This window comes from Columba livia, chromosome 4 (assembly GCF_036013475.1).
Source record: "Columba livia isolate bColLiv1 breed racing homer chromosome 4, bColLiv1.pat.W.v2, whole genome shotgun sequence".
NCBI classification, from domain to species: Eukaryota; Metazoa; Chordata; class Aves; order Columbiformes; family Columbidae; genus Columba; species Columba livia.
Window position 1 is genome coordinate 59,408,276 of NC_088605.1, and position 24,541 is coordinate 59,432,816.

At 38.5% G+C, this 24,541-nt stretch overlaps 1 protein-coding gene across 3 annotated transcripts in view; it reads left to right on the forward strand.

The window, feature by feature from the left end:
• Positions 1 to 24,541, forward strand: part of CLGN (calmegin) — a 68,097-nt gene that overhangs the window by 37,058 nt on the left and 6,498 nt on the right. For 2 of the 3 annotated variants that reach the window (XM_065062007.1, XM_065062009.1), the window contains 10 exons: positions 6,861 to 7,031; positions 7,927 to 7,997; positions 10,833 to 10,891; positions 13,838 to 13,979; positions 14,800 to 14,881; positions 17,175 to 17,367; positions 19,156 to 19,345; positions 19,978 to 20,091; positions 20,563 to 20,719; positions 22,989 to 23,204. In XM_065062007.1, the coding sequence (XP_064918079.1) occupies positions 6,861 to 7,031; positions 7,927 to 7,997; positions 10,833 to 10,891; positions 13,838 to 13,979; positions 14,800 to 14,881; positions 17,175 to 17,367; positions 19,156 to 19,345; positions 19,978 to 20,091; positions 20,563 to 20,719; positions 22,989 to 23,204 (1,395 nt within the window). Of the gene's footprint in view, positions 1 to 1,830; positions 2,033 to 6,860; positions 7,032 to 7,926; positions 7,998 to 10,832; positions 10,892 to 13,837; positions 13,980 to 14,799; positions 14,882 to 17,174; positions 17,368 to 19,155; positions 19,346 to 19,977; positions 20,092 to 20,562; positions 20,720 to 22,988; positions 23,205 to 24,541 lie in introns of those variants that run through there. The other variant, XM_065062010.1, reaches the window with a different exon arrangement.

Here is a 24,541-nt window from a genome sequence, read left to right on the forward strand (position 1 = left end):
TCAATGAAAAGCGATAGCCGAATAGTAAGCGTTACAGCCCTGGGAAGTGTAAGGGAAGTACACTTAAATACTTCTTCTGCCTGTGAATAGCAATAACCACCACTGGCAATTGAAATACCTGGGTTTGTTTGTAACAGGCTCTGTAAGGCAAGGAGTGGTTGCAGAATGCGTGTGGCTTCCTTCCCACCCTGCCTGTCTGTGGTTTTCCATTTATTTAACAATCCTGGGCACATAACCCGCAGGCACCTCCGCACGCCACGGTTTGGAGGCCGGTTGAAAGGTGGTGAAGAGGGAAAGCTTCAGTTCAGGTAGAGGATGCAGGGGATGAGGAGCACCCTCCAGCCTCACAGGTCACTGGTGGTTGCAGTGTAGGTGTTGCGAGTGTAACTTACAGAGCAAGGGCAGTAAGCATAAGGCAGAAAAAACTATGAAAGGAGTTTCAGGTTCTGTATGTACCAGGTCACCAAGCTCCTTCATTATGCAATTTTACTTTGGTACTTTCATGTTGTTTGAGTCTTGAGAATATTGACTACCTCAGGCTCATTGTACGTGTACGTAGTGAGGTTAAATGCCTGTGCGGGAAGAAAGCGCATTTTTCAAGCTAATTCAATATTAATGACATTTTATTCAACCCATCTTGATTTTCACTGGAGCATAGTTATTCATTTATCTGTATGATGCATCTCCATTCTTGTCTTAAATACTCTGCAGGACCTTTGAAATGGGAATGTTAACGTTTGTCTCCAATACAAAAGGCAGTTACGAACTTGGCTTTACTGTTTTTTAAAATGTTTTATTTTCCTTAATTAACTGGGCCCGTAATCTCAGTGTTACTATGACTTTTTGCACAGCTTAATACAAGCACACATCTACTGAGTTAGTAAGTGGTAACGGGTGCTAAATGTACAGAGTCTAAAATCTTAACAGAAATATCTATTAAAATTAATTAGGAGCTATTTAATCCAAAGTTGAAGAGGTATTTGCTTATTGAACTGAAAATCTTCTCTCTCCTATGTTTGAGTAAGTGTGAAGGCAATAGTGTCCCATACACACAGATCCCAATTTCCCCCAACATTTACTTTGTCTATTACTCATAAGTTGCACATTTGTCAATTGTATTACTGGTCACACAAACTGTCTTCTCTGAGACCGTTTTGGGTTGTGAAGTGTGTTTTTTTGTTATTTGCGTAAACATTAAAATTCCAGGTACATCTCTCATAGATACCTTACAATGAATGGCTAAGAATATTAACAATTAACTCTGCAGTAAGCAGAAATGTTGAATTCTGCAATCCCTTCACATCCAGTGCTACCCTCTGCATCTCCCTTCAGAGCAGCCCGTTCGTGATCCCTCGAGGAATCGCTTTTCTCTCGGCCCCCTCCTGCGCATTTCACGTATCAGTGCCACGGGAAATGTTTTAAAAGCTCATAAATTGGACACACATAAAGAATTAATACAACTTGGCCCGAGCCAGAAAGCTCCTGGGGGTGGTACCGTGCTGCATTCAGCAGGCCCGGGTGAGGCTTTTGAGAGAACCCGTCACAACGACTGTAACGGCTGCTCTGGCTGGTGAGCCCCGCAGTGCATGCCGGGCAGGGCAAGGGGCAGCAGCTGCGGGAGGGCGCGGACTCGAACGGCGTCGCCGCTGCGAAGCCGAGGGGCAGCTTGGGAAGGGGCTGCCGGGCGGTTGGCTCGGGCACCACGTGCGGGGAGGCAGGCAGCCGCGGACTGAGCCGCGATTGGCGGGCGCGGCACGGAGGGGCGTCTTCGATTGGCGGAGCTACCTGTCCTCTCCCTCCCGCACGTACTCCGAGGCGGCTCGGTGAGGTCGCGGGGTGTGTGCGGATTGGGCAGAGTCGCGCCTGCTGCGCCTTGATTGGCTCGGGCGCAGGGGCGCGAGCGGCAGCACCTGCTCCTCGGCGCCCGCATCCCCGGGAGCGCAGGAGGATATGCTGCGCATGCGCGGCCGGTGATGCCCTGGGAAGAGCGGCCGGGTTCTGCCAGCGGGGCGCGGAGCGGATTTCACCGCCGGTAAATCCTGTCGCTGCGGGCGGGAGGTCTGCCGGGCCTGCCGCTGCGCCCGCTTCTCAGCCCTGCCCCCCAGCGCGGGGGCTGGCCGTCGGCGCGAAGCGGCTGCTGTCTGTGCTGCGGTGTTTGATAACTAGGGCAGGGGGAAAGTGGCGGCGCCTGGCCCCGCGGTGGCTGTGGGAGGGTGGGTGGTGGCTCGGCAGGCGCTGCGTGTGTGGCGTGGGGGAGGCGGTCAGCGGCTCCCCAGCTCGCTCCTCCGCTCGCGCGGGGCTTCCTCGCGCGCCGGCCGTTATCGGCCGTTAGGCTGTGGCCGGCCCGGTTCTCCCGGCCGGCGGCGGGGGCCGTGTGGGTGAGCTGTGGGTTTTGGGGCCCGGCCCCGCACACGAGGAGAGCCGCCTCCGGAGGAGCGCGGGGTCGGTGCTGCGGCGGTCGCCCACCTTTCGCGGTTTTCCTTATAAAATGCGGGTTCGTTTTGGGCACTGCCCGAGCAGCGAGTGGCCGCTCGACTGACGCTCTTTTAACTGGCAAATAACGCCTTCATGGAGGTTGTACTTCAGCTAACTGTAGCTATAAAACAGCTTGAAAAGGCTACAGTGTTGTATTTAGTGCTTGGGCAAAAGATAGGCAAGTACAATTTTCAGGCAAAATAAAGGAAAAACAAAAAGTTGTATAAGGGCTCCTGGGTTCTTTTCACGGAACAGTTTCAGCTGGATGCTGTCTTGGTTCAGATTGATGTCATTGCAGCTGTATGGGGGAGGAATAAGGCAGCACATGGTTATGGATGGAAGAAGGAATAGAGGGGAAACCATTGCCCTGGGTGGAGCTGGTATTTGGCCTTAGGAAGGGCCCATGTGCTGATACTGGATTCAGGAGCTTTAGACGTGTGAGTGTGCAAGGCTGTTAATGGCAGTCTTACTCCCTCTCTGCTTGAGACTGGAGAATTTCATGAAAAAGGCATGACCCTCTTAAAAGTCCAAGGGAAAGAGTAATAATAATGATCTGAAAGGTCCAGACCTCAATTTAGTTCTGTGTGACATGGCCTAACAATGCTAATAATCTAATGGCATGTGCAGAATACACAAAAAGACCATGGTGCAGAGGTCTGAAGATTGACATACTTGCTCTGTACAACCGTCTGTAGAAATGAAATCATTCAGGTGGGAAGGGACCCCAGGAGGTCTCAACTCCAACCTGCTGCTCACAGGAGGGTCAGCCCTGAGGGCAGTTCAGTTCACTCAAAGCTTTGGCCAGGCAGTCTTGGAAAACCCTGAGGACTAAGACTAGGCAGTCTATATCACGGCTTGCCTGCCCTCGTGGCAGGGAGAGAAAGTGTAATATCCAGTCAGAATATTATTTCAATTTCTGTCTGTTGTCTTTCCTAAATAATAATATTTGTCTCAGAAACAGTGGCTTGTTACTTTAGTTGCAGTATTATGTTAACGTTGCAGCACTGTTGCTGGTCCCAAGAGCTTGCTGTACTGCTGGCTCAAATGTCTCTTCTGATTTGTAGATGTGCTGTTACCCATGTTCCTATGGTAAAGAGTAACCAAGCTGTGCAAAAAAATAAGTTTAAAATTACAGGTCTGAAGTTCATAGAATCTAGTTATACATATAGATGGATTTGTCAATATGTTTGTCTATAGAAAGCTGAATATAAGCTGATGATCCCAAAAGGAATGATTTGGAATCCTGTTCTGGAGGTATAATTATTACTGGATAAATTTCTGTGACTCAGCTTTTATGATTACAGCTTTTCACACTGAAGAACGGCTGTGCAGTTCTCTCATGGGTCATACTATAGCTATATCACATTCCTAATTTAAACTACTGTCCAGATATATGGTTTTACAACTGCTTATTTGCTCTAGCTTCCTAAAAGATTATTTGGAAGTCACTGGTCTTTGGTATTTAGGGTAAGACTGCTAGCAGTTGTGTTTGGCGTTTGTGTGAGTCTGCTATAGACTCTGATAACTTGCTTTGTTCTGCTGAGGAACTTTTAACAGTGGGAATCCTCCTAGCTTGTTTTTATGGTCACCTTGGGGAAAGAATAAGAATATTTTTTTTTTTTTTCATAGATCTTCATGTGTTAATTAGGAAGGTTCATTAGGTTTTAAAGATAGTTAAATGTGTAGTGTGTAGTTGTATTTTGAGACCAGAAACTCTTCGGCTTAGTTGAAAGGTTTATTTTACATTTTAAGACTGTAGTGCTCTCAGAGTTCACAAAAGTAAAAGATGTGATGGTCTTGTTTGAAACCATCTTTGCCTAGCTATTGAGAATTGTAATTGTTCTTCATAACATACTTCAGTGTTTCTAGGACTATTTTAAATTGAGATTGGTCAAAAGAGTATGCCTTCTCTTCTTGAAGGGAAAAGTAAGAGTTGCAATTGAAGATTAAATTAAATTAGGAATAACGAAGGCTAGGATCAGGGAATAGAGAGAAGACTCAGCATGAATGAAGAAAAAAGCTTAACGTGTTGGAAGCATCAGGGGTTTTAAAAGGAAACTCTTTGGAGTTTCTACTAGTCTGATTGCTTGGATGCCCCTAATTGTGTATGGAACAAAAGTGGATGTGGCTAATTACAGTAAACTATAGCTATGTAAGTGGAAGGCATTTTGTATTGTACACAAAATACATATGAAATCTATTGACAAAGATGTGTCTCTTCGTCTGCTGTAGGAGGAGGAGACCACCTGCATTACAAACTTGCGAGAGTCAGGTTGGCAAATTTTATGCTGAAAAAGCAAGTCTAATACTTGATTAATATATGCCACTGGAGCTAAGGCGTCACATAAGATATTGATGTGAAATTCTTCAACTATTTGTCTTAATGTGATGATTAAGAACAACAAAATGGGTGTGATAAAACCAAGTGTGATAGCCTCCAGACAAAGGTGTTCAAAAGCACACCATAAGATTGAATGTTCATGTATGATAAACTGAATGACTTTGCATGTTCAAGACAGAATTATTTTAAGTTCTAGAACTGGCCAAGGAGGTCCATGAATGAACAGTATCTGTAGTCTTTAACTATTAAAAATATATATAGAGAGAAAAAAATTAGCAAAAAATTGCAGATAACTTTTGAGATGCATCACTGCGTTAATAACTGAAAAAAGAGGAAACCATAGACTTGGCATCCTTAAGCAAAATACATGGCAGGGTGAAAAGTCCCACAAAGAATGATATGGATTGTGTATAATAGTGGGTCAGAGAAAAAAGAATCGTAACATAATGTAGTTTTGTGTGAAGTAGCTGTTTGTCTCAAGAAGAGAGGCTTTTGATGATTTCCTACTTGGCATAGTACAAGTGTGTGAAGCACTGCTTTATGGTACTTCTGGGTTTTGGCTCTAAATATAATCAGTACAGCCAATATTAAATTAGCAGATCTTAAGAGGAATAAGGAAAAAATAATCAGTTTCCTTTTTGGACATTTGTAGTACAGTCATACTGGGACATGTGGTTTTTTTTTTGTCCTGATTCTGTTTATCTCTATATGTATTGCTTGACAGAACTTGCAGATGTTATAAACTAAATAAAAAAATAATAATTGGTGTGATTCTAATGTTTTAATTGCTTAGCAAATCTGATAAAGCCAGGAGGAAAGAAAGAGTCTCTCACTTCCAGTGGTATCTTGAATTGCTAGAATATTTAGGATTAAGTGGTAGACAAACAATTTAATCTCTAAAGAGCAATGATACAACTAAGATGGTGACCACCTTCTCAGGCACAGAAAGCACATCAGTAGCAGAATATTTAATATAACTAGTAGTGTCTAAAAGTAATGCAAGGTTTGAAAATGTCTTACAATAGCAAACTAAATATCAGTATTTGTCTTTCTTTTAAAACTTCCTGCGGATAGAAATTCATAAGAACCAAAGGATAAACACATACACAGTGGTGTCTAGAATCTGTCTTCCTTTTGTTTCCAAATGCAGACAAAAATAAATTCAGAAAGAGACACTTTTGGTGAGACTATTGAGGAAACCTGCACAAGCACATGCTTGATACTACACTGCTCCGAACTACTGGAGACTCTAACATAAAACTGGATTTGTATGTGTTACAGATACAAAGCGAAAACTGCTTGGGCAACAAGCTCTTATTTTTTGCAGATGATTAATTAGATTGAGAGGCTGAGGTAGTTACCTGTGATTGACATTCATACTTACACAGATTAGAGGATTTCAGTTTTCCCTGAAATTAGAAAGATACTTGCATTTAAGATTAAACTTTTGCACTATTGGATAATTTTGAAAAAGAAAATGTTTTCTGAAACAATCTTATAGTTTCTTTTGACACTTACACCTGGAGTTGATATAAACTCTGCACTCATCTAAACATAGACACTGGAAGAAAAGCCAAATACAAATGAGCAGTTCTGGCAGTGGATGATAATAATACATCCTAAATCTATCAATTTTATTTTCCCTAATGAAGGGGATGTTATTTTTTGCTACACTGTAGAGGTTGATTCAATTTGATTACTTGTTCAGATTGTTAAGGGATGAGAAAAAATAAAAGCAGTCGTCTTAGAAATGCATGTATACTGCATTCATATTCTTAGTAGATTTGTGGCCTGGCAAGATAAGGGAACAGGCTACAAGCACTTCCTTAGGGAGAAGGGGAAGGGGAAAAAGAGTCTGAAAAGAGTCTGAGTCAGGGCTGTGTAGTAAGAAATTCTTCAAATGAAATACTGTAGTGGCAATAATTTATGGTCTTTTTTATTATTTTAATGTGTTTTTTCTCTTGTAGGTAAAGTTGGGTGAAATTGAAGTAGTATTGATAATATCCTTGGAAACATATGTAAAACTTGAAACTCCGTTTTTCAGATAACCAGGATGCACTTCCAGTGGGACTGGCTGTGTGTGGGGGTCCTGATAATTAGCTCAGTAACTGCAGAAATTGAAAATGAAGACCATCTGGATGCAGATGTTGAAGTGGAGGATTTTGACAAGCAATCTCAAGAAGCTGATGTTGACAGAGAAGAATCTTCCTTAGAGGTAACATTACAGATGTCTTTAGTTACAGCTTGTTTAATTATAAGATGCATAGTTATAACTAGTAGAGAAATTGTTAGATAAATGCATTTATTATAAAAAAGAGCAAGTTAACATGTAGTCAACAACTGAGTGTCAAACCTACCAGTCTATGTTTTTCAGATGTTGTGTATGACATGTAGAACAAGCTTAATGAATGACTCTATAATACTATGCCAAAGTGCAAAATCAGATCTCCTACCTCTAGTGGATAGTCATGAAGATGATCTTGCTAGTCTGTGCTTCGATCTGGGTACAGAACCTTTTGTTCTAAGTCCTAACATGCCATTTCTAAGTAAGATCTTGATCTTATTGAGATTACTTTAGACCAGTTTTTTGATTTTGTCAGTCAGAGCTGCCTTTTGACACTGTCTTTATTTCCAGAAAATCTTTCTGCATTTGTTATGCTTTACTTTGTAATAGATGTGGGTGATATTAATAAATTATTTTTTCAACTTAAATTTTTACTGTGTAGCCTAACTGTAACATGCCAAGAAGACGGGAAAACAGAAGAACGGAAAATATGTATAGAAAGAAATAGGGAGGAAGCAGAGAGCTGGTGCGAGTTCAGTAAATTTTCTGGGGTTTTGTTAAGACATAAGATGTGTAACAGTACTTTAATTATGCGCTTTGAACACAGAGAGCAATTTTTAAAATTCACAGATATGAAATTGCTCGCTCATAGAGGGGCATGCCCAGACTCTAGAAATGAGAGGGGTTATGGTGGTGGGGAAGGGTGGTTTATGCTGCTAGATGCTTCTGGTGGTCTGTCTGGGTGGACTGTGATACACTATGGTAGCATATTTCAAATGAAAATTTGTGATTTATGTTAGAGTATGTATCTGTACCTGTCTTTTAGGTTGTGTACCAGACTCCAAAGCCAACTGGGGAGGTGTATTTTACAGAAACCTTTGATGGAGAATTGACTGGGTATGTTTATGCTTTAACACTATCAACTTTTACTTCCAGCAGCCTCACTTACAGTGGTAGAACTTATTTTCTATTCATTTTTCTGCTAGTATATTTATAAAAATTAATTTTTACAGGGGTTAGAATTGGAAGGCTGGTAATATTATACTTGCTCCAAATACATCATAACGTTGACAGCCGATTAACATTTCAGTTATATTGCTATTTTTTGTGTTTTAAGGAAGCTTTTAATAAACTCTGGGGTTACGTACATCAAGAAAAATAGTATAAAGCTTTAGCCAGTTGAGTTTAACTAGCTGCAGGGTGAAGTGCATAGCAGTTACCCTGCAGTAGCATTCAAGTCAGAAATCGTTAGCAAACTTTCTTCCTCTTCACGTGCACTTCACGTGCACTTAGGAATTTTTGTTTTGTCTGTATCTAAGTTTTCTTCCAACAGTACAGCAAGTGTAAGGTGTGACTCCTACTCAGTGACCTGTATTGCTCAGTGAAAAACTATAGATATTGAGCTATAGTCAGTTGCTACCAATGCACTGTCAATAAGAGTGAATGTAATGTGCTTGTATTACTTAATCTTTCTGGAACAGACTTACTACTTTTAGTTGGAAAACAACTTAGTTTTCGGTCCTTTTTGTAGCTTGGATGTAGAGTACCAAGGAAAAACAAATGAACACCATATAAATGTGATCTGTATGATCACTGACTTTTTTTTTAATCAAGCCACGTTAGCGTACTGTCACTGGCTCAAGTTAAGTGTACATCCAGATGAAATCTGTGAGTGCAGTAGAAATCTCTTCATTAACAGCTGGTATGACCAGTTGTTAGATGACATTTTGCTATGAGAAAAGCTTTTAAAATGTGAAAGTAAGTCCCTGATTTTTAATTACAAATCAGGTCTTGTTATCAGTATACTTTTTTCCTGTCCACTTTGATGCTGTTGAACAAAAGAGCTATCTCTAGATTTGTGAAGAAGCATAAAAAAAGGTGTTGTCATATGTTACTAAAATTAATGGAGCAACAACTTAATTATCCTGTGAAGAGCCAGACAGATGGAAGGAAATGCAATATGGCACATTTATTATGTTAGAATTTAAAGCTGCCTATTATTTTAAGTTCCTGTGAGAAGACTGAGATCCACCTACAGTAGGAGTGAGGTAATACTATCATAAGACGTGTATGTCTATTGAGGATGGATGATATAAACTGCAAAAAAATAACATGATAGAAGGCACTAGTAACTTTTGTAAGATTGAATCTTACTGTTTTTTTCCAATTGTTTCTAAATTGTTCTCTTCTGTAGAATTACAGGTACCTCAGGTCACTGAACACTAGTTTGTCATTGCTCATAGTATGTTCTTTCATGCTTTCTTGTTCTTGTTACATATTTAGACTAAAAATAGAGAGAAAATAAGTTCTAACAAGCTCTTAGCCTTCCACATATCGCTTGTCTAGCAATATGTCACTTCTAAATGTTAAGAGCAATACAAAAGCAGTGTCAATTACAATAACAAAATGATTAAATAGAAGAGGTGAAAATTATTGGTTGAGAAACTTGATTAACAAATATAAAAACCCAAGTGAGATATTGAATTATATAATTCATTCCAATTTCAAACAAATTTCATTGAGCTAGAAGATTAGCTTGTCTTCCTACTAAATCTAATATTCAAAGCTTTAGATACAACTTTTAGGAATTTTTTGGCTAACTGTACATAAATTATATAAGAATAACAAGAATGGAACTAAGATTAATGAGAATGTGAGCAGCTTGTTGCCTTCTTCCCTACAATTGTGGAAGAGGGTACATACAAATTGACTAGGTAAATCACTGTAACAGAGTAGCTTTTGCAATGTGCCTTGAAGTAGAGATATGTCATTGGTCTTTCTCCTTGTAGACCAAAGATCTAGTGAAGCTTTTCCAGCATCTGTTTTAAAAGTGAACATATCTGGCTGAAATTCAGTAAGAAAATATGAAGTATTCATCCCTGAAATAATCCATGCAGAGGATAGTTCAGAATGAATGAGAATGGCTCTTTACAGAATTAATAATGAGAATGTAGTGTTGTAGTTAATACAATGAAGAGTTCAGCAACACTGTTGGCTTAAGATATTCTTGTGCATGGCTCAGGATAGAATCCCTGTATAACTAGAGGAGGGTGGACTGCCCCTTTTTCCTCCTTCTTTCTCCAGATGAACAGTGCGCATTGGGCATGTGCTTATCTTTCTGGTAACCTCAGTGCAATAAGCTGAGTTTGCCTTGTTCATAGTGTCAAGGAGATCAGGAGTTTGTTTGCCCTGTTGTGATCCCGTTTGTGCAGTACATTTAGAATCTGTTTAGTGTATAATTGCATTTGTCATTTGGACACTTTTACCTCTTGCCTTTGTCCTCTGCTATACATTCGTACTGTTACTGCCAGGTAGTGCAAAAGGTTTCTTTGGGTGATTTTATTTTTTTTTTCCTATATCGTATCAAGAGTTTTACACTTGAACTTTGCAGTTTTCCTTGTATTTTTTGTCATTATATGATCATGTAATATTGTTACATTCTGCCAACTTCAGCTTGTATATAAAACTGAAGTTTATTCAGAATAGTTGAATTACTTCAAAGTTACAATTGTATATTCATTTACATTTTTAGGAAGTATTTTGAAATGTTATATTAGACTAAGCTATTTTAGTTTTTCTTTTCATGTTTTTTGAACTACACAAAGTTCCGTGATGCTGTCAAAATCATTATTACAGGTTCACATCCTAGAACCAAAAGCTGTTTTTCCTGTGCGTGTTAAATAATACACCTTTGCATAGATATTTAAATGACTAGTACACTTTTTGTTTTAGGTGGGTGTTGTCTAAAACCAAGAAAGACAACATGGATGATAACATTGCTAAATATGACGGTAAGTGTTTTTAATGTTTGCTTCCACTATAAAAGTTTCTGACGTTCTCTTGCTCTTTGAGAAATAACTTACCCTTACACTGAACTTATCTTTCAAAACCTAGATGACATAGGTTAAAAATGTTAGCTTGTATAATGACTGTTATCCTGAAACTTAGATGTGAAATGTTGCTCATTGGGTTACTTAGCGTGAGATTATTTTTTATCATCCCAACAGTCCTATTGCAATGAATGATACCAGAATACCCTCTAGCATCTGAATATTCAGTATTGATTATGACTAGTACGTGAGACCTACCTTCTCTGAAATCGTGTCAGAAAGATGTACTGCTTCAGTTTCAGTTGTTGAACACGCTTCTAAAGAAGCATGTTCCATGTTGCTGCATCTGTCCTACTGATTCATCAGTTGATCCCCAGTCTAGCCTCTGAAACGAAAACGTTGAACTAAATGATGTTTGTCTTTAAAATTTTTTTTCAGATTGTCTGTGCTTGAATGTACAGTAGTCTAAAAAACTTGGAAAATAATAATGAAAAAGTTGGTTTGATTTTTTTTTTAATTGGGTTTTGCACTTAATTTATAAATTCCTAAGCTAGAATTCCTAGCTAGTTGACAGATGTGCGATCTGTGGCAATAATTTTGCAACCTGAATTTATTTCAATCAAGAGAAAGTGAGGATAACAGAAAACGTTCCTGCTCTAGTAGAAAAGTATTTGCTACTGCTCTTACATCAAATGGAATAAATTAATGTTAATAGAATGTGGTAAGCAAAAGTAACTTGTGGAACTTTGGTGTGGAAAACGCAGTGCAGAACAGATGAATTTAGATTTAGCATTTACCAGAAATAACTGGTAAAAATGAAGGAGTTGCAGAAGAGATACCTACACAGATGAGATGCTTAGAAGAACTGATATCTCTCTGATTACTTGGCCTTGTATTAGATAGAAATTGTCTCTAGTGTCAAAACAGTCATATTTGCTTAAACACTGGCAAATAATTCAACATCAACAAAGTCTGTGGTGAAAAGACTTTTTTTTTTGGTGGCCGTAGTGTTTTGCCTGATATTATTGCTTGGTCTTAGTTTCTAGGAAGGAACACTATCAAAGAGGAGGGAATTTTTCAACCTTCAGTTTACCAGACTAGAATAACCTAGGGGTTTGTTGTTGACATTTTTTAATGACCTTTCACAAATTTCATTTCAGTTGAATAAAAGTAAATAGCCATTTCATTCAGATTTCAGTTTAAGAATATTCTCTGAACTGAACCACATGCTGAAGAACTCATTACATTTTCTTCCCTTTGTTCATGTTGACAGAGGCTTTTTCTCAAGATAGCAGTGAATTGTGAAAGTAGTCTGTCTTTTGTGGTGTGTTCATTCCTAAAAAAAAAATAAATCAGTGAATCTGGTGCTGCTAATCTCTGAGAAAATGTAACTGCCCTCTTAAAAATCTCGTTCTTTGGGTATTGCCCACATGTGTAATCAATTTCACAAATTTGGAGAATTTATATAATCTTTTTAAAGCTGTAGGCTTGTTTGTTTGTCTTTAAGATCAAACTCTTGCCAATACATTTTTTGGGGGAAGTTTCATCTCCTGTGTGATTATATTTGACCTGAAAGATTCTCATTCTGTAAAAGCCGGAGGGGAAGAACCATACAGGTATCCAGATTACACAGTGCCTTGTGGCTATTGCTTTTTATGGGATGATGGTAGGAACAAATCTAAAATCTGGAGAAATGTTCTATGGTCTTCCAGGTGTTGTGGGATACCACAATCTAAAGATACAGTTTTGTGATATTAAGAGTTTTCTTGTAGATTTTTTTTAAAATTGGAGAAGAACAAGGAATATCTTCTTCTCAGATGTGCTTTTTTTAAAATATTGAAAACTAAATTATCTTAGTTGGCTAGAACTAATACCTTTTCTTGGTGAAATGAGAGAATGGGCTTTTCTGTGCAGACCTATGCATACCCAAAGTGTAGGCATCCCTTTATCTGCCACTCTCTTAAGGCACAAATAGATTTTTGCAATAAAACTCATTAAATATGAACCAGAACTTTGAAACAGTCTCTATTAGCAATGCAAGCATTAGGCTTGACTAAAGTGATGTATCTAAAATTTATTGTCTATATTGCAGTTAAACAGAAAGCCAATAGATAATCACACACTACAGGTTTGCACAATAAACTTAATTAAATTATGTGAAATAAAAACATTTTATTAAATATGTACATTTTTTTGTTCAGTTTCATTGGTTGATGGTGGATCATGGTAAGGATTTGGTTCTTTCCTACTTTGGAGTCCATGGCTGTCTGTCTTTTTAGTTGGAAAATTCTGTTTTACACAAAGCTGAGATTTTGATAATTTTTCTTTCTTTTGGATATAACAGTTATGAAACTGGGATTTTTTTACTGCCGTGGAAACAGCTACTTGAGTCGGGGAGGAGCTTGTCACTTCTTGTTGCTACTATTTGCACTCTTTTTCCCTTAGCTTGCTTTCTGCTTTGCTGTCTGAGCCAGAACATTGGGTTAGGTGGATCTTTGGCATTACACAATTTTGATTTTATCATCCAGCTGTGGAGCTGAAATTCTAATGGCTTCTAATTCTTGAAAAGTGCTGGTCAAAACACTGTCACTGATTTGATAACAAGATGTGAGCAGCAAATTTGTGTACTATGGATGTGGGTGGATTTTTGGTTTTGTATTTGAGTGCTGTAGAGCAGTTAGTTTGAGGAAATGTAGGCTGGACTTATGTAATATTTTGTATCCAGGGTAAAATTATTAGTAATGAATTTGAAGATTATTCTGTAAGTTCTTTGTCATCAGATGTCAAGATTTCTTCCCTACTTTGGCAACTAGTCTTAATTTGCTGTTAACTCTTAGCTTTCAACAAGGTTATGATTTCTTTACTTCAGCCTACCTGTTTTTCAAAGACTCTGTGTGTGTATTTTAGGAAGATGGGAAGTAGAAGAGCTGAAAGAAAACACAGTGGCTGGAGACAGAGGATTAGTCTTAAAATCGGTGGCAAAGCATCATGCAATATCAGCTATGCTAACAAAGGCATTTGTTTTTGATAATAAACCTTTGATTGTTCAGTAAGTAATCCCTCATTTTTTTTACTTATATTTATTATTATTAAAATCTCTAAGTCAATAAGGTAATGTTAATCCCTGTAGAAAAATACTGACTTTCATATAGCATTGACCTGTTGTATCCAGAGCTATCCGAACTGTTAAGTATGAATGATTTAATAATCACATAAGATTGTACTACAAGTGTTAAGAAGTGATATTTAAACTCTTGAATTTTTTATTTTTTTTTTTTACAGAAATCTAATATTTTACAAGGTTACTGAAGACGCTAATTAATTTTCAGTCTTACTCCTAAAGATCTAAATCATATTTAGGTTGAGTACAGTGTTTTTCCACTTACAGGATACTTCTGAGTAGATCAGTAAAAACAACTTGAATCTTGAACCCTCTATAGCAGTACTGGTGCTGACGAGCGCCATGGTGAAATGACTACTTTTTTCTGATAATCAGACATGCTTTGTTGTACTTATAGACATCCAGTTAACTGCTATGGCTAAATTCAGTGTCATATGGGTAGTTTCAAAGATGGCATGAATTTCCTAGAACCCTTGCCTATTTATACTTTGTTTTGATGTTTGCATGTTGGTTGATACCACCTTGAAACTTTTCCTACTGGTGATAAGCAACTGTAGCAATTGCTATCGTGGCTTTTTTGAGTGACATCACTGTTGTATTAGCTTATGTGACAAAACCTTTTGGTCATGTAGAAGTGTTTTGACAGTAGTGACCAATACACAGTCTTAAAGTATACATAATTAGAACTGTAGATCAGAAGTTTGTGTTTGTCTGATACTTTGAATATTTTTTTTAACTTTCTGCCCAGATATGAAGTGAATTTTCAAGATGGCATTGACTGTGGTGGTGCATATGTTAAACTTATCTCCAGTAGTGATGGCTTGGATCTGGTATGTCCTCTTACTTAACATTTGCTATCAGCTGTTCATTTGAGGAATGCATAATTGTCCTTGTGAAATGTCAGTAAGAAGTTAATGCCTAATGCATCCTAAATTCTTCTGCTTAAACTTTAGAGAAGCTTAAGTTTGGGCAAGATAATCATATACATATAATTGATTATATACACACAAAACCTTCAGAGTTGTGTGTCTTTTACTGGTGGAATATTTCATAGCATTAGTCTTGTTACAATTTCCATTTATTTTAATGAAAAAGTTGCAGGTAGTCTAAAACTTAAAGTAAGCTGTTAAGATCTGTATTCACACAAGAAGTCTCAAAGTATAAATTTTAGAAGGTTAAAATGAAGAGTTTGCTGTGATTAACATATTCCTCTTAGTTCTGCACGAAAAATGTCTTATATCCAAGACAAAGGACTTTATCTGTTTAGTCTGACTTTCTACAATAACCGAAGCCACAGAATTTGAACTCATAACTTGTGAAACAATTTTTCTACGACATGACCTGCAATATGGCATCTTAGAAAGGGCCACGGCTTGGATTTAGAAACTGAAAGTGACGGAGAATCTCTGTTGCTGGGAAAAGGTCTGAGTGATCAGGTGTGAAAAATGAGTAAGTGCTTTAGTATGTTGGATCATTTTGTAGATTGTTTCTCAATAAATTGATGTGAACTTGCCTGCCCTTTCCAAACAGGTCTGTAAAACGCTTTATTGTTATGTCATTGCAATCAGGTGTTTCTGGCTTAAAATGCTGCCTGTTCTGGCCAAGTCTCAATCTGGCACGTGTGAACTGGTTGTTTCCACCCTTGAGGATTTCTGTCACTACACCTGGGTATAGATACAAGAGATACAAGCTGTGTAGCCTGTGATGGAGGATATTTTAGCAACTTTTTTTTTTTTTCCACATTCAGAACTGGCAGTGATTTGTGGCATAGGATCTTGTGCAATGCAAATGCTGTGTTTACAGCGTCGGGATGTCTGATAATATGTAACAGTTGCTGCAGCTACTTTGATAGGAGCTGGTACTTTTGCTACATAGCAGAAGTTACAGAATAGGATTACAAATTTGGACAGACTTGGAATGACCAATGTGGATTCAGAATGTTGCATCGTGAGCTTGGAGGAACTTGCCTTGACTCAGCAGTACAAACATGAAGTGATAAGGTCCCTTTGGAACTTGAAGCAGGCTGTTGTAGCCACTTAAAAGCTGACTACCCTAACCGCTACAGGTTTGTGGCTAACTGGTGTTGCTGAGCCAACATTCAGTAGTAGAGTAATAGAAGTTTGTGAGGCAGAGTTACAACCTGTGTAGGCTATAGAAATTGTTGGCTTTGAGAGGCATCAAGCTGTACCATTTGCTTACCAAGTTTTGGTAAGATAGAAAGGCAAGCCCATGGGGAAAAAAAAAAATGGGGAATAATCTGGAAATAAAAGCTTTAATGCAACTTCCAAGTGCTCTTCCTTTTTCCTAAAATTTATATTCTGGTGTGTGTTTCATACTCAAATAACCAAACTTAAAATGTGCTTCTGTAGTGCGGAAATCTACAGATGTATGGAGTGAAAATGTTTTACTTTGCATTAAAAAAAAAAATACTATTCATTTCAAACAATACATTTATGTCAGAATATAACTTTCAAGAAGGAAACTTCCAGAAGTCTAGTGGTCTTTTTCCTTCAAGCAATTACTTAAGAATATAAGGCAGCATGTTATTGTGTATTCCAAATATAAAAATAATATAAATATCTGAAAAATACTGACATATCTAAACAGCTTAATGCAGCATAGTCTGAAGGAGAATGACTGTATCTGATAACTTCAGGGCTGGTGGCTGTTGTTGTTATTACTATTTAATATGCAGCAACAAGACTGATAAAATACTGGGTAATAATATCCTGGGCTTTGTCTTGATTGAAAAATAAAATCGATATGAAGAATAGTAACTAATTCACTTCCATCTTTTAGTGTAACGTTTATAGAAGGATATAGATATTTGGCTATTTTGATTTGTGACAGGCATTTCCACTTAATTTAATGGTAAGGACTAAATATGTTCATCTTCCTTGAAGAGGCTTAAGCGATCTCTGTGGTTCACAGAATTAGTCTGTTCCCTGAGAACAGAGGGCACCCAGCAACTCAAGAGGACTGTTCAATTCCTCTCATCATTCACCTTGCCAGTTTTCTGTTACTTTTTAGAAAAACTGTATTGCCACAGCATGAAGGAAAAGAGCCCAAATTACTTCATAAAATGTACAGTATAACACATCCTCAGCTTTTTTGCTTCTACAGGAATACTTTTTTGACAAAACACCTTATACTATTATGTTTGGACCAGATAAATGTGGAGAGGATTACAAACTACATTTTATCTTCAGACATAAGAATCCTAAAACTGGAGAATATGAAGAGAAACATGCAAAACGTCCTGATGTAGACCTAAAAAAATTCTATTTGGACAAGAAGACACATCTATATACTCTTGGTATTGTTTGATTCATATAAATTTTAATTAGAAAAGAGAGATTAAAAATGTGTTTCTCTCCACTAAAGCTTTGTATTTGAGTCTGCTTTTTTGTTTGTAATAGTCTGTTAATTCTGGGGAATGGTTGCTTAATGGTTTGAGCTTAAATGATTTAATGACTGAGCTTATCTGCAGGACATGAGTGACTTTTTGATGCTGTTGTTCAATGTTCTGTTACAGGAAATAACGTATCAGCCCTGGCCGGCCTTTAACATGAAGAATTGAATAATACTTTCAGGACTTACTGTGATAAAAATATTTTGAGACATTAAAAAACCCACAACTGTCCAATATTCTAGGAAGGCATCAGAGTTCATAGGAACTGAGTTAAATCTGCAGTATTCCACACACCGCTCTCCTGCATGTGTGAGGAGTTCTCACGAACTCCTGCATCTGCAGCACTGTGCATGAGCAGATATGTTACTGCATGCTCTGAAGATGAATGAACTTGGGCTGGCTTTAATTCATTTGTGTTCTAACGAACAGCTGAGATGAAAGTTTAATTTCTTAGTTATTTTTCTGCTTTTTTCTAATTTCTGAGGAAGAATAAACAATCAGAGAAGAAAGGGCTTATCTGTGACATGCTGCAAATCCAGCAAAATTGACTGTACTTCTGAACTTCCATTGAATAACAGTGGAAGACCTGTTCAGCTACTGTGCCATGGGAAAGCTATTGTTTCTTAAAATAAATTACCATAGTGTAGCGTAGCAAGCATTCACTTTTAGATAAGTGAAACAAAACACTGTTCTTGTGGTGAAGGAATGCATGCATTCCTGTATTTGGGCTGTTCATTAGAAATTATGATTAAAGATACTCAAACTCAGATTGCATTTATTGTCATTGTTCAAATAGATTCCATAGAGCTGTGTGAATCTAATGAATTATGTGACTGATAACAGAAGATTAAAAATCACTTCATTGTTGAAAATTTTTAGGTTGCAAGAGCTTCATTAGATATTATCAAACTGACATTAAAACACTCTTGTTTTCAAAATCACCTGTCTTTATAAAACTGTCATAAAAGTGGAATAGTATTTATTTTAAATTATTAATCTTTATTGTGTTGAATGGGCATTTGAATATACTTGTTAAGCACTTACAAATGATGTCACTGGTTATTAGAAATGGATCTGGATGTGACATCTTACTGAGTCTGATACTGCTCAGTTCTATGATCTGGGCTTCTGAGTTACACGTGCTAAAATACTTAAACATTTGAAGAGAATTTTCTGTGTTCACAGCCTGGCATTTGAGGGAGATGGCAGCCAGAGATTTGAAACTGAGAGAAAATATTGTTTCGATGATCCTTCAGCTGTGTTACTGATGCAGTCTTGTGTTTCTGTGCTTTTAAGGGTGAAACTGTAATTTGGTAGCAAATGTGCCCTTTGGGGCAAAGGTTTGTTTCTATTGTCCCCATTTTTAAATAAATAAATAACTGTGGAATTTTGGCCAAGTGGTAGGTTTTTGAAAAATCTCTTAGAATGTGCTTAGTTATGTTTCAGCAACTGAATTTGCTGGAGGTCTCATTTGTTGGAGCCTGATGCTGGTCATATATTCCCACAGTAGCAACTTCATTGTGTTGTGTCCAGATCCAGTACCAGAGCGGGCAGTCTGTCTTCTGCTTTGCTAGTGAAAGTCCTGTTGGCTGTTATTTGTTTAAGTCTGTGCTTATTGTTTCAGTTTTGGTTAAATATGTTTGTAAAATTAATGCTTCCCGTATGTCTTTAATGCAAATGTCTTCATTCTAGTGCTAAAACCAGATGATACGTTTGAAATGTCAATTGACCAATCAGTTGTCAGCAGAGGAAATCTTCTTGAGGATATGGTTCCTCCAGTAAACCCTCCCAAAGAAGTAGAGGATCCTAGTGATAAGAAGCCTGATGACTGGGATGAGAGACCAAAAATACCTGATCCCAATGCTGTCAAACCAGATGACTGGTAAGGAGAATGTTTTTATATGTACAGAATGTTTTACATGCAGGTTATTAATTGGAAATATTTGTCTGGTTTTATTTTTTATTTATTTTTGCTAATGAAAATTGGAATATGTTTCACTACTAAGAGCACTAAAGTTTGAAAACATAACAGAGGTGCATACAAGGATGTAATCATCTTCTAAGGAAAGAAATAAAAATTGTGCTTTTTGCTTATTTGTACCCTCCATGGTTGCGATTAAGAACTAAGATTACTACACCTAAAAGAGTAGGAAGTTGTTCTGGGTTCTTTTCACTATACAGTCTTAATTTGCATTCAATGATTTCCGCTTCCTTCTGTGTGAACTACTGTCCACACAACAACTTGGGAAAAGGAGTGAAAAACTTATGGGAAGACCTGACTGAGACCTGCCAGTTGATGGCAGCAATTTCTGGGCTAAGTAGTGCTTTGAAACAATGTAAGTATAATTCAAATATTTAGAAACAGAGGATGAGCTGTCTAATTCTCATGATCAGCGTGTCTAATTCTGTTATGCCTTTGAAAATTCATCCCTTTATGCCAGTTACTGCCCTCTGAAGGGAACACTGGTTCAAAGTCTAGCTGCTGTATTTTCTAATGTAAGTCTGTAATTGAAGGGATGAAGATGAGCCTTCCAAAATAGAAGATCCTGATGCTGTTAAGCCTGAGGGATGGCTTGATGATGAACCACAGTATGTTCCAGACCCTAACGCAAAAAAACCAAAGGACTGGTAAGAACTTGATTCCGTAAGTGCAGGTTGTTAACACGTTTTGTAGATGAGCCTGCCTGTTCTCTGTGGCAAATTATGAGTTGTGGATCAGAGTTCAATCCCAATCTCATTGTGTTTAGAGATAGTAAATTAGTATGTGTAAAGTATGGATAAATATTTGTTGGTTTAGTCTCAAAGGGTTCTCTAACCATATTACAGAGAAGTGTTTTGAGCTGTGGGCAGATGCAGGAAATAATTGCATTCAGTCATGCTGTGGTAGTCATGAACAAGTAACCTCAAAATTAGCACTCATTTAAAAAAATCCACCACCACCAAAAAAAGTATTTATGCTGTTGCGTGAAGTTCTGTGAGCTGGTCAAAATTCTGATGTTGCTACAGCAAAATGTGTGTGGACTCTAACTTCAGACTAACTGCTAGTGTTCAGACCAGGCTGATCTCAAATCAGCTGTTTGTAACTCTTTGTTTCTGTAGGGATGAAGAAATGGATGGGGAGTGGGAAGCCCCTCAGATCCCTAATCCAAAGTGTGAGACTGCACCTGGTTGTGGACAGTGGCTGCGTCCCATGAAGAATAACCCAAACTATAAAGGAAAATGGAAAGCACCTATGATAGATAATCCTAACTATCAGGTAATAGCAATATTGTAGGTTGTTGTTTAAAAGGTAGAGTTCAACACGGCAGGCAAGTCAGAGTAGTGTATTTATTTAGGCTTTTATACAGTATATTTAAACTTTGGAATGAGTGTAGACACCCTCACTAAACATTTTCAGCTTTTGAATATTTCAATTATTGTTTTAAGTATGCTGGAGAGTAGAAATACTTCCTATGTTAAAACACTTACTGTGTTAAAAGTTGCTTTTGCAACAATTTGCACCGGCAGCACTTATTTAATGTGCTCTGTAGAATTGTATTCTGAACTATGTCATCATTTAATGAAATACTTTTGTTGGGGCTTTAAGTGTGGGTCTTTTAAAAGAACACTTAAAAAATTGAAACCTTTCAGTAAGCAGACTGACTTACTGGTTCAATTATAGTGGAAGCATCAGTTTTGGATAATCACGTTCCTCTTTTCCCCTCCAGATACAAGAGGTAATCAGTTGGATATTAAAGGGAGTTACTGTGTCTTCATGATGGCTGGGGAGTACTTGAATCTGATTTCTTTGAGCTTAAGATCTAAGCACATTTGTAAACAAAATTTGGCTCTAATTTCCACAGGTATCATAAGGCTAAATTTTTCCCTAACACCTTTGGTTACAGTAGCTGTTAGTTTACATACACACACTTATAGATACACATATACGCTGGAAGGGACCGCGTGCATCACAGGATTATAGTCACCCTGCAGTCTTGGGCCACCGGATGATAGATTCATACTTCAGAAGATTCCATCACTAGCCATAACATATTGAAATGTATATGCTATATTGATGAACAAAAGCCAAAACTATGTATTAAGCAATGAGAGGCTAGAGGAAGAAGTAATATCAACGTCTTACTTTCCTGAAATATTAGGAAATTTGTCACGGAGGCACCCAGAGGTTAGTTTAAGGGGCAACAGGGTCCAAAACAACTTTCATTAAACCGGTGAGAAACAGGGTTTTAGCACTCCAAAAGTGACTTAAATACAGGTTCGGATATCAGTTGAGGAAAATTTTTACGGGGCAGCAACTAATACAACAGGTGGTAGCTTCACCAAAACAATGCTGGAACCATCTCTGAGTCTGGGAGGAATACACATTTGCCTGAACATGGTGCGGGATTATTTTTAAAGAGATACACGTACTCGTAGTGAGTACGGAAAGTTAGTACACTCGCGATTCTGCGAGGGTAAATTTATAATACACTCGCAATCCTGCGAGGGTTAATTCACTTATACATGCAAATGTGCATGGAATATTACACATGCTTATGTGAAAGCACAGGAGGAAAATACACTCGCGATTGTGCAAGGAAATAATTTATACACGTGCTTGTATTGAGCACGGAATGTACACATGCAAATGTGCATGGAAAGTTATACGTGCTTATGTGGAAGCGCGGAAGGAAAATACACCTGCGATTATGCGAGGATTAATTTTACACGTGCTCATACTGAGCACGGAAAGTTACATGTGCAAATGTGCACGGAAAGTATAAATACACTCGCAATCTTGCGAGGAGAAATTTTACTCACAGCTGTGGCGGCACGGCAAGCGGAGTCTCCATCCCGGGCAGGGGGGCTCTCGGCGGCAGCGTCTCACTCGTGCTCCGAGAGACCCGCGACAATGGGCAGAGTCTCGACGAGAGTCCTGTTTTTTATTGGCTGATCAGATCTGACTGTAGGCATTCCAGAAGCTTCTCTGCACCCCCACACTGGCTGGGGGTGCCCCTGAAGCCTCCAAACATCCCCCACACTGGCCACAGGTGCCCAGCGGCTCAGTGGCACCTCGGCACTCCCTTCTCCTGATGGCCCTGGCCAGGGCCTCTGGGGCCAAACAAAAGAAGCTGTTAGCCTCAAGTAGCAGAGAGGGAGATGTGCCTACTCCTTCCATACTGAAGGAGGGAGGGGGAGAGAGGGGTTTTGCATCCTACCACAAAATTTGTTTCCTAGACTTATTCTAGGAAGCTTATGAAGGCTGTGCTTGGAATAGCCAGTGCTAAGAAGAATTAACATACTTCATACAGTCAGTTATTATTGTCACCCTCTGTAGACAAAAAAAAGGTATTTTAAGAGGTCTGCCCTAAGACAGAAAATTGAGACCCATCTGCCAGAATCTTGTAGGCTATTTCCAATTCTGTTTTTATGAAGGCTAAACTCTACTCTTTATCTTTTTAAATAATGCATTTAAAATAGTGCATAAGCTCTAATTATTTAAACATTTGTTTCATAGTTGTGTTTGTTTGTTTTCTCCTCAAAAGGGAATCTGGAGCCCTCGGAAAATACCTAACCCAGACTATTTTGAAGATCCGCACCCATTTGAGATGACCACTGTCAGTGCTATTGGTTTAGAACTCTGGTCTATGACATCCAATATCTACTTCGATAACTTCATTATCTGTTCAGAAAAAGAAGTAGCAGATCGTTGGGCAGCAGATGGCTGGGGCTTGAAGAAATTAGCAGCAAGTGCTAATGAGGTATAAACTTTACTATGTTCTTGGTAGCCGAAAGTAGGGAGGAAGAAGTGCTGTTGGGAGAATTTTCTGTCAGTGAATGTTGACAGAATATTAATCTGTCTGCAATTAATAGCCTTGCTGAGTAACTATGATAGGGATTTATTTTTTTTGGTCGTAGTTTGGCTTTTTGCCTTTCCCAGATCAATTATCCTCTTCAAATTAAAACAGTACAACATTTAACTTAAACACCTAGTAAGAAATTGACTAATTATAGTTGATCAGTCTTCTGCTGTTCACAGTGATACTAGAAATTCAGTACCTGTCAATAAATGGAAGCTGAGGTACTTAAACTCAGAAGACCCCTTCAGATGTTTCCATCCCACCAGGAATGGATAAATAGTCATGTGTTTCTTCTGGTTAATAATTTTAGGCACTTGGCTGCTTTGATGTATGTTATGCAGCTCTGAAAAGAATGCACCTGTGTATATTTATGGAGCTGCATCTGTTCTGTTTCTATGTGTGCATCCACATTTGTTTATGTACTGCACTTGGCCAGCTGCCAGAGTTTTTTTTTCTAGATCTCTTTCCTGTGCTGCAGGATGAGCTTGTCCTGACATACAGGACTGTGAGCCCCTCTAGTGGCTGGCTTCGCTGACTACTGTTTCTTTCTAAGTCCTGTATTTTCTTTGGTTGAGTGGCAAGAGCCAGCCTGCAGTTGTGGGAAAGAAATGATGGGTTGGTGGCAAATGTGGCCAATTTCTGAAAGCTGCTGTGTGTCACAGGATGAGCAAGTAGCAATGGTGTATCTGCCCACGCAATTAGGAAAGGCACTTCCTCTCACAACTTTGCCCTTTTCTGAAATGTTTGGGTTTACGTCTGGACGTGCATCTATACCTGTTTGTGCAATAGCAAAAAATATTCCTTGAGTCCCCTTACTCCACTGTGCCTCTCAAATTTCCTACCTGAGTTGCTGATGTACCTTTCCAGATGTCTTACTGGACCAGGCACTTGCCTATGTACCTCGATGGTATAAGTCAGAACTGAGCTGGGAGGACAGTTTACTCCCTGAGTAACTGGCTCTCAAGGGAGAGAATGTCGTAGTACAGGTGGAACAAGACGTTGCTCTGCAGGAGGCTGGCTGCTGCTCTGAGGTTCTTGGTGCTTCGGAAGCTTTCAGCTGAGTTAGCATAGCATGGGGGAAAAATAAAGTAGCTGGGAAGGGTCTGAATTGTGAGGTTGCCAAGACTCCAAATGTCACTTTCCAAAATTGAGTAGTGCCCAGTCTAGTATGTTTGGAGTACGAGGTACCTGCTATTTATTTGAACTCAACATGTTGTCACTTCACTAGTATTGAAATT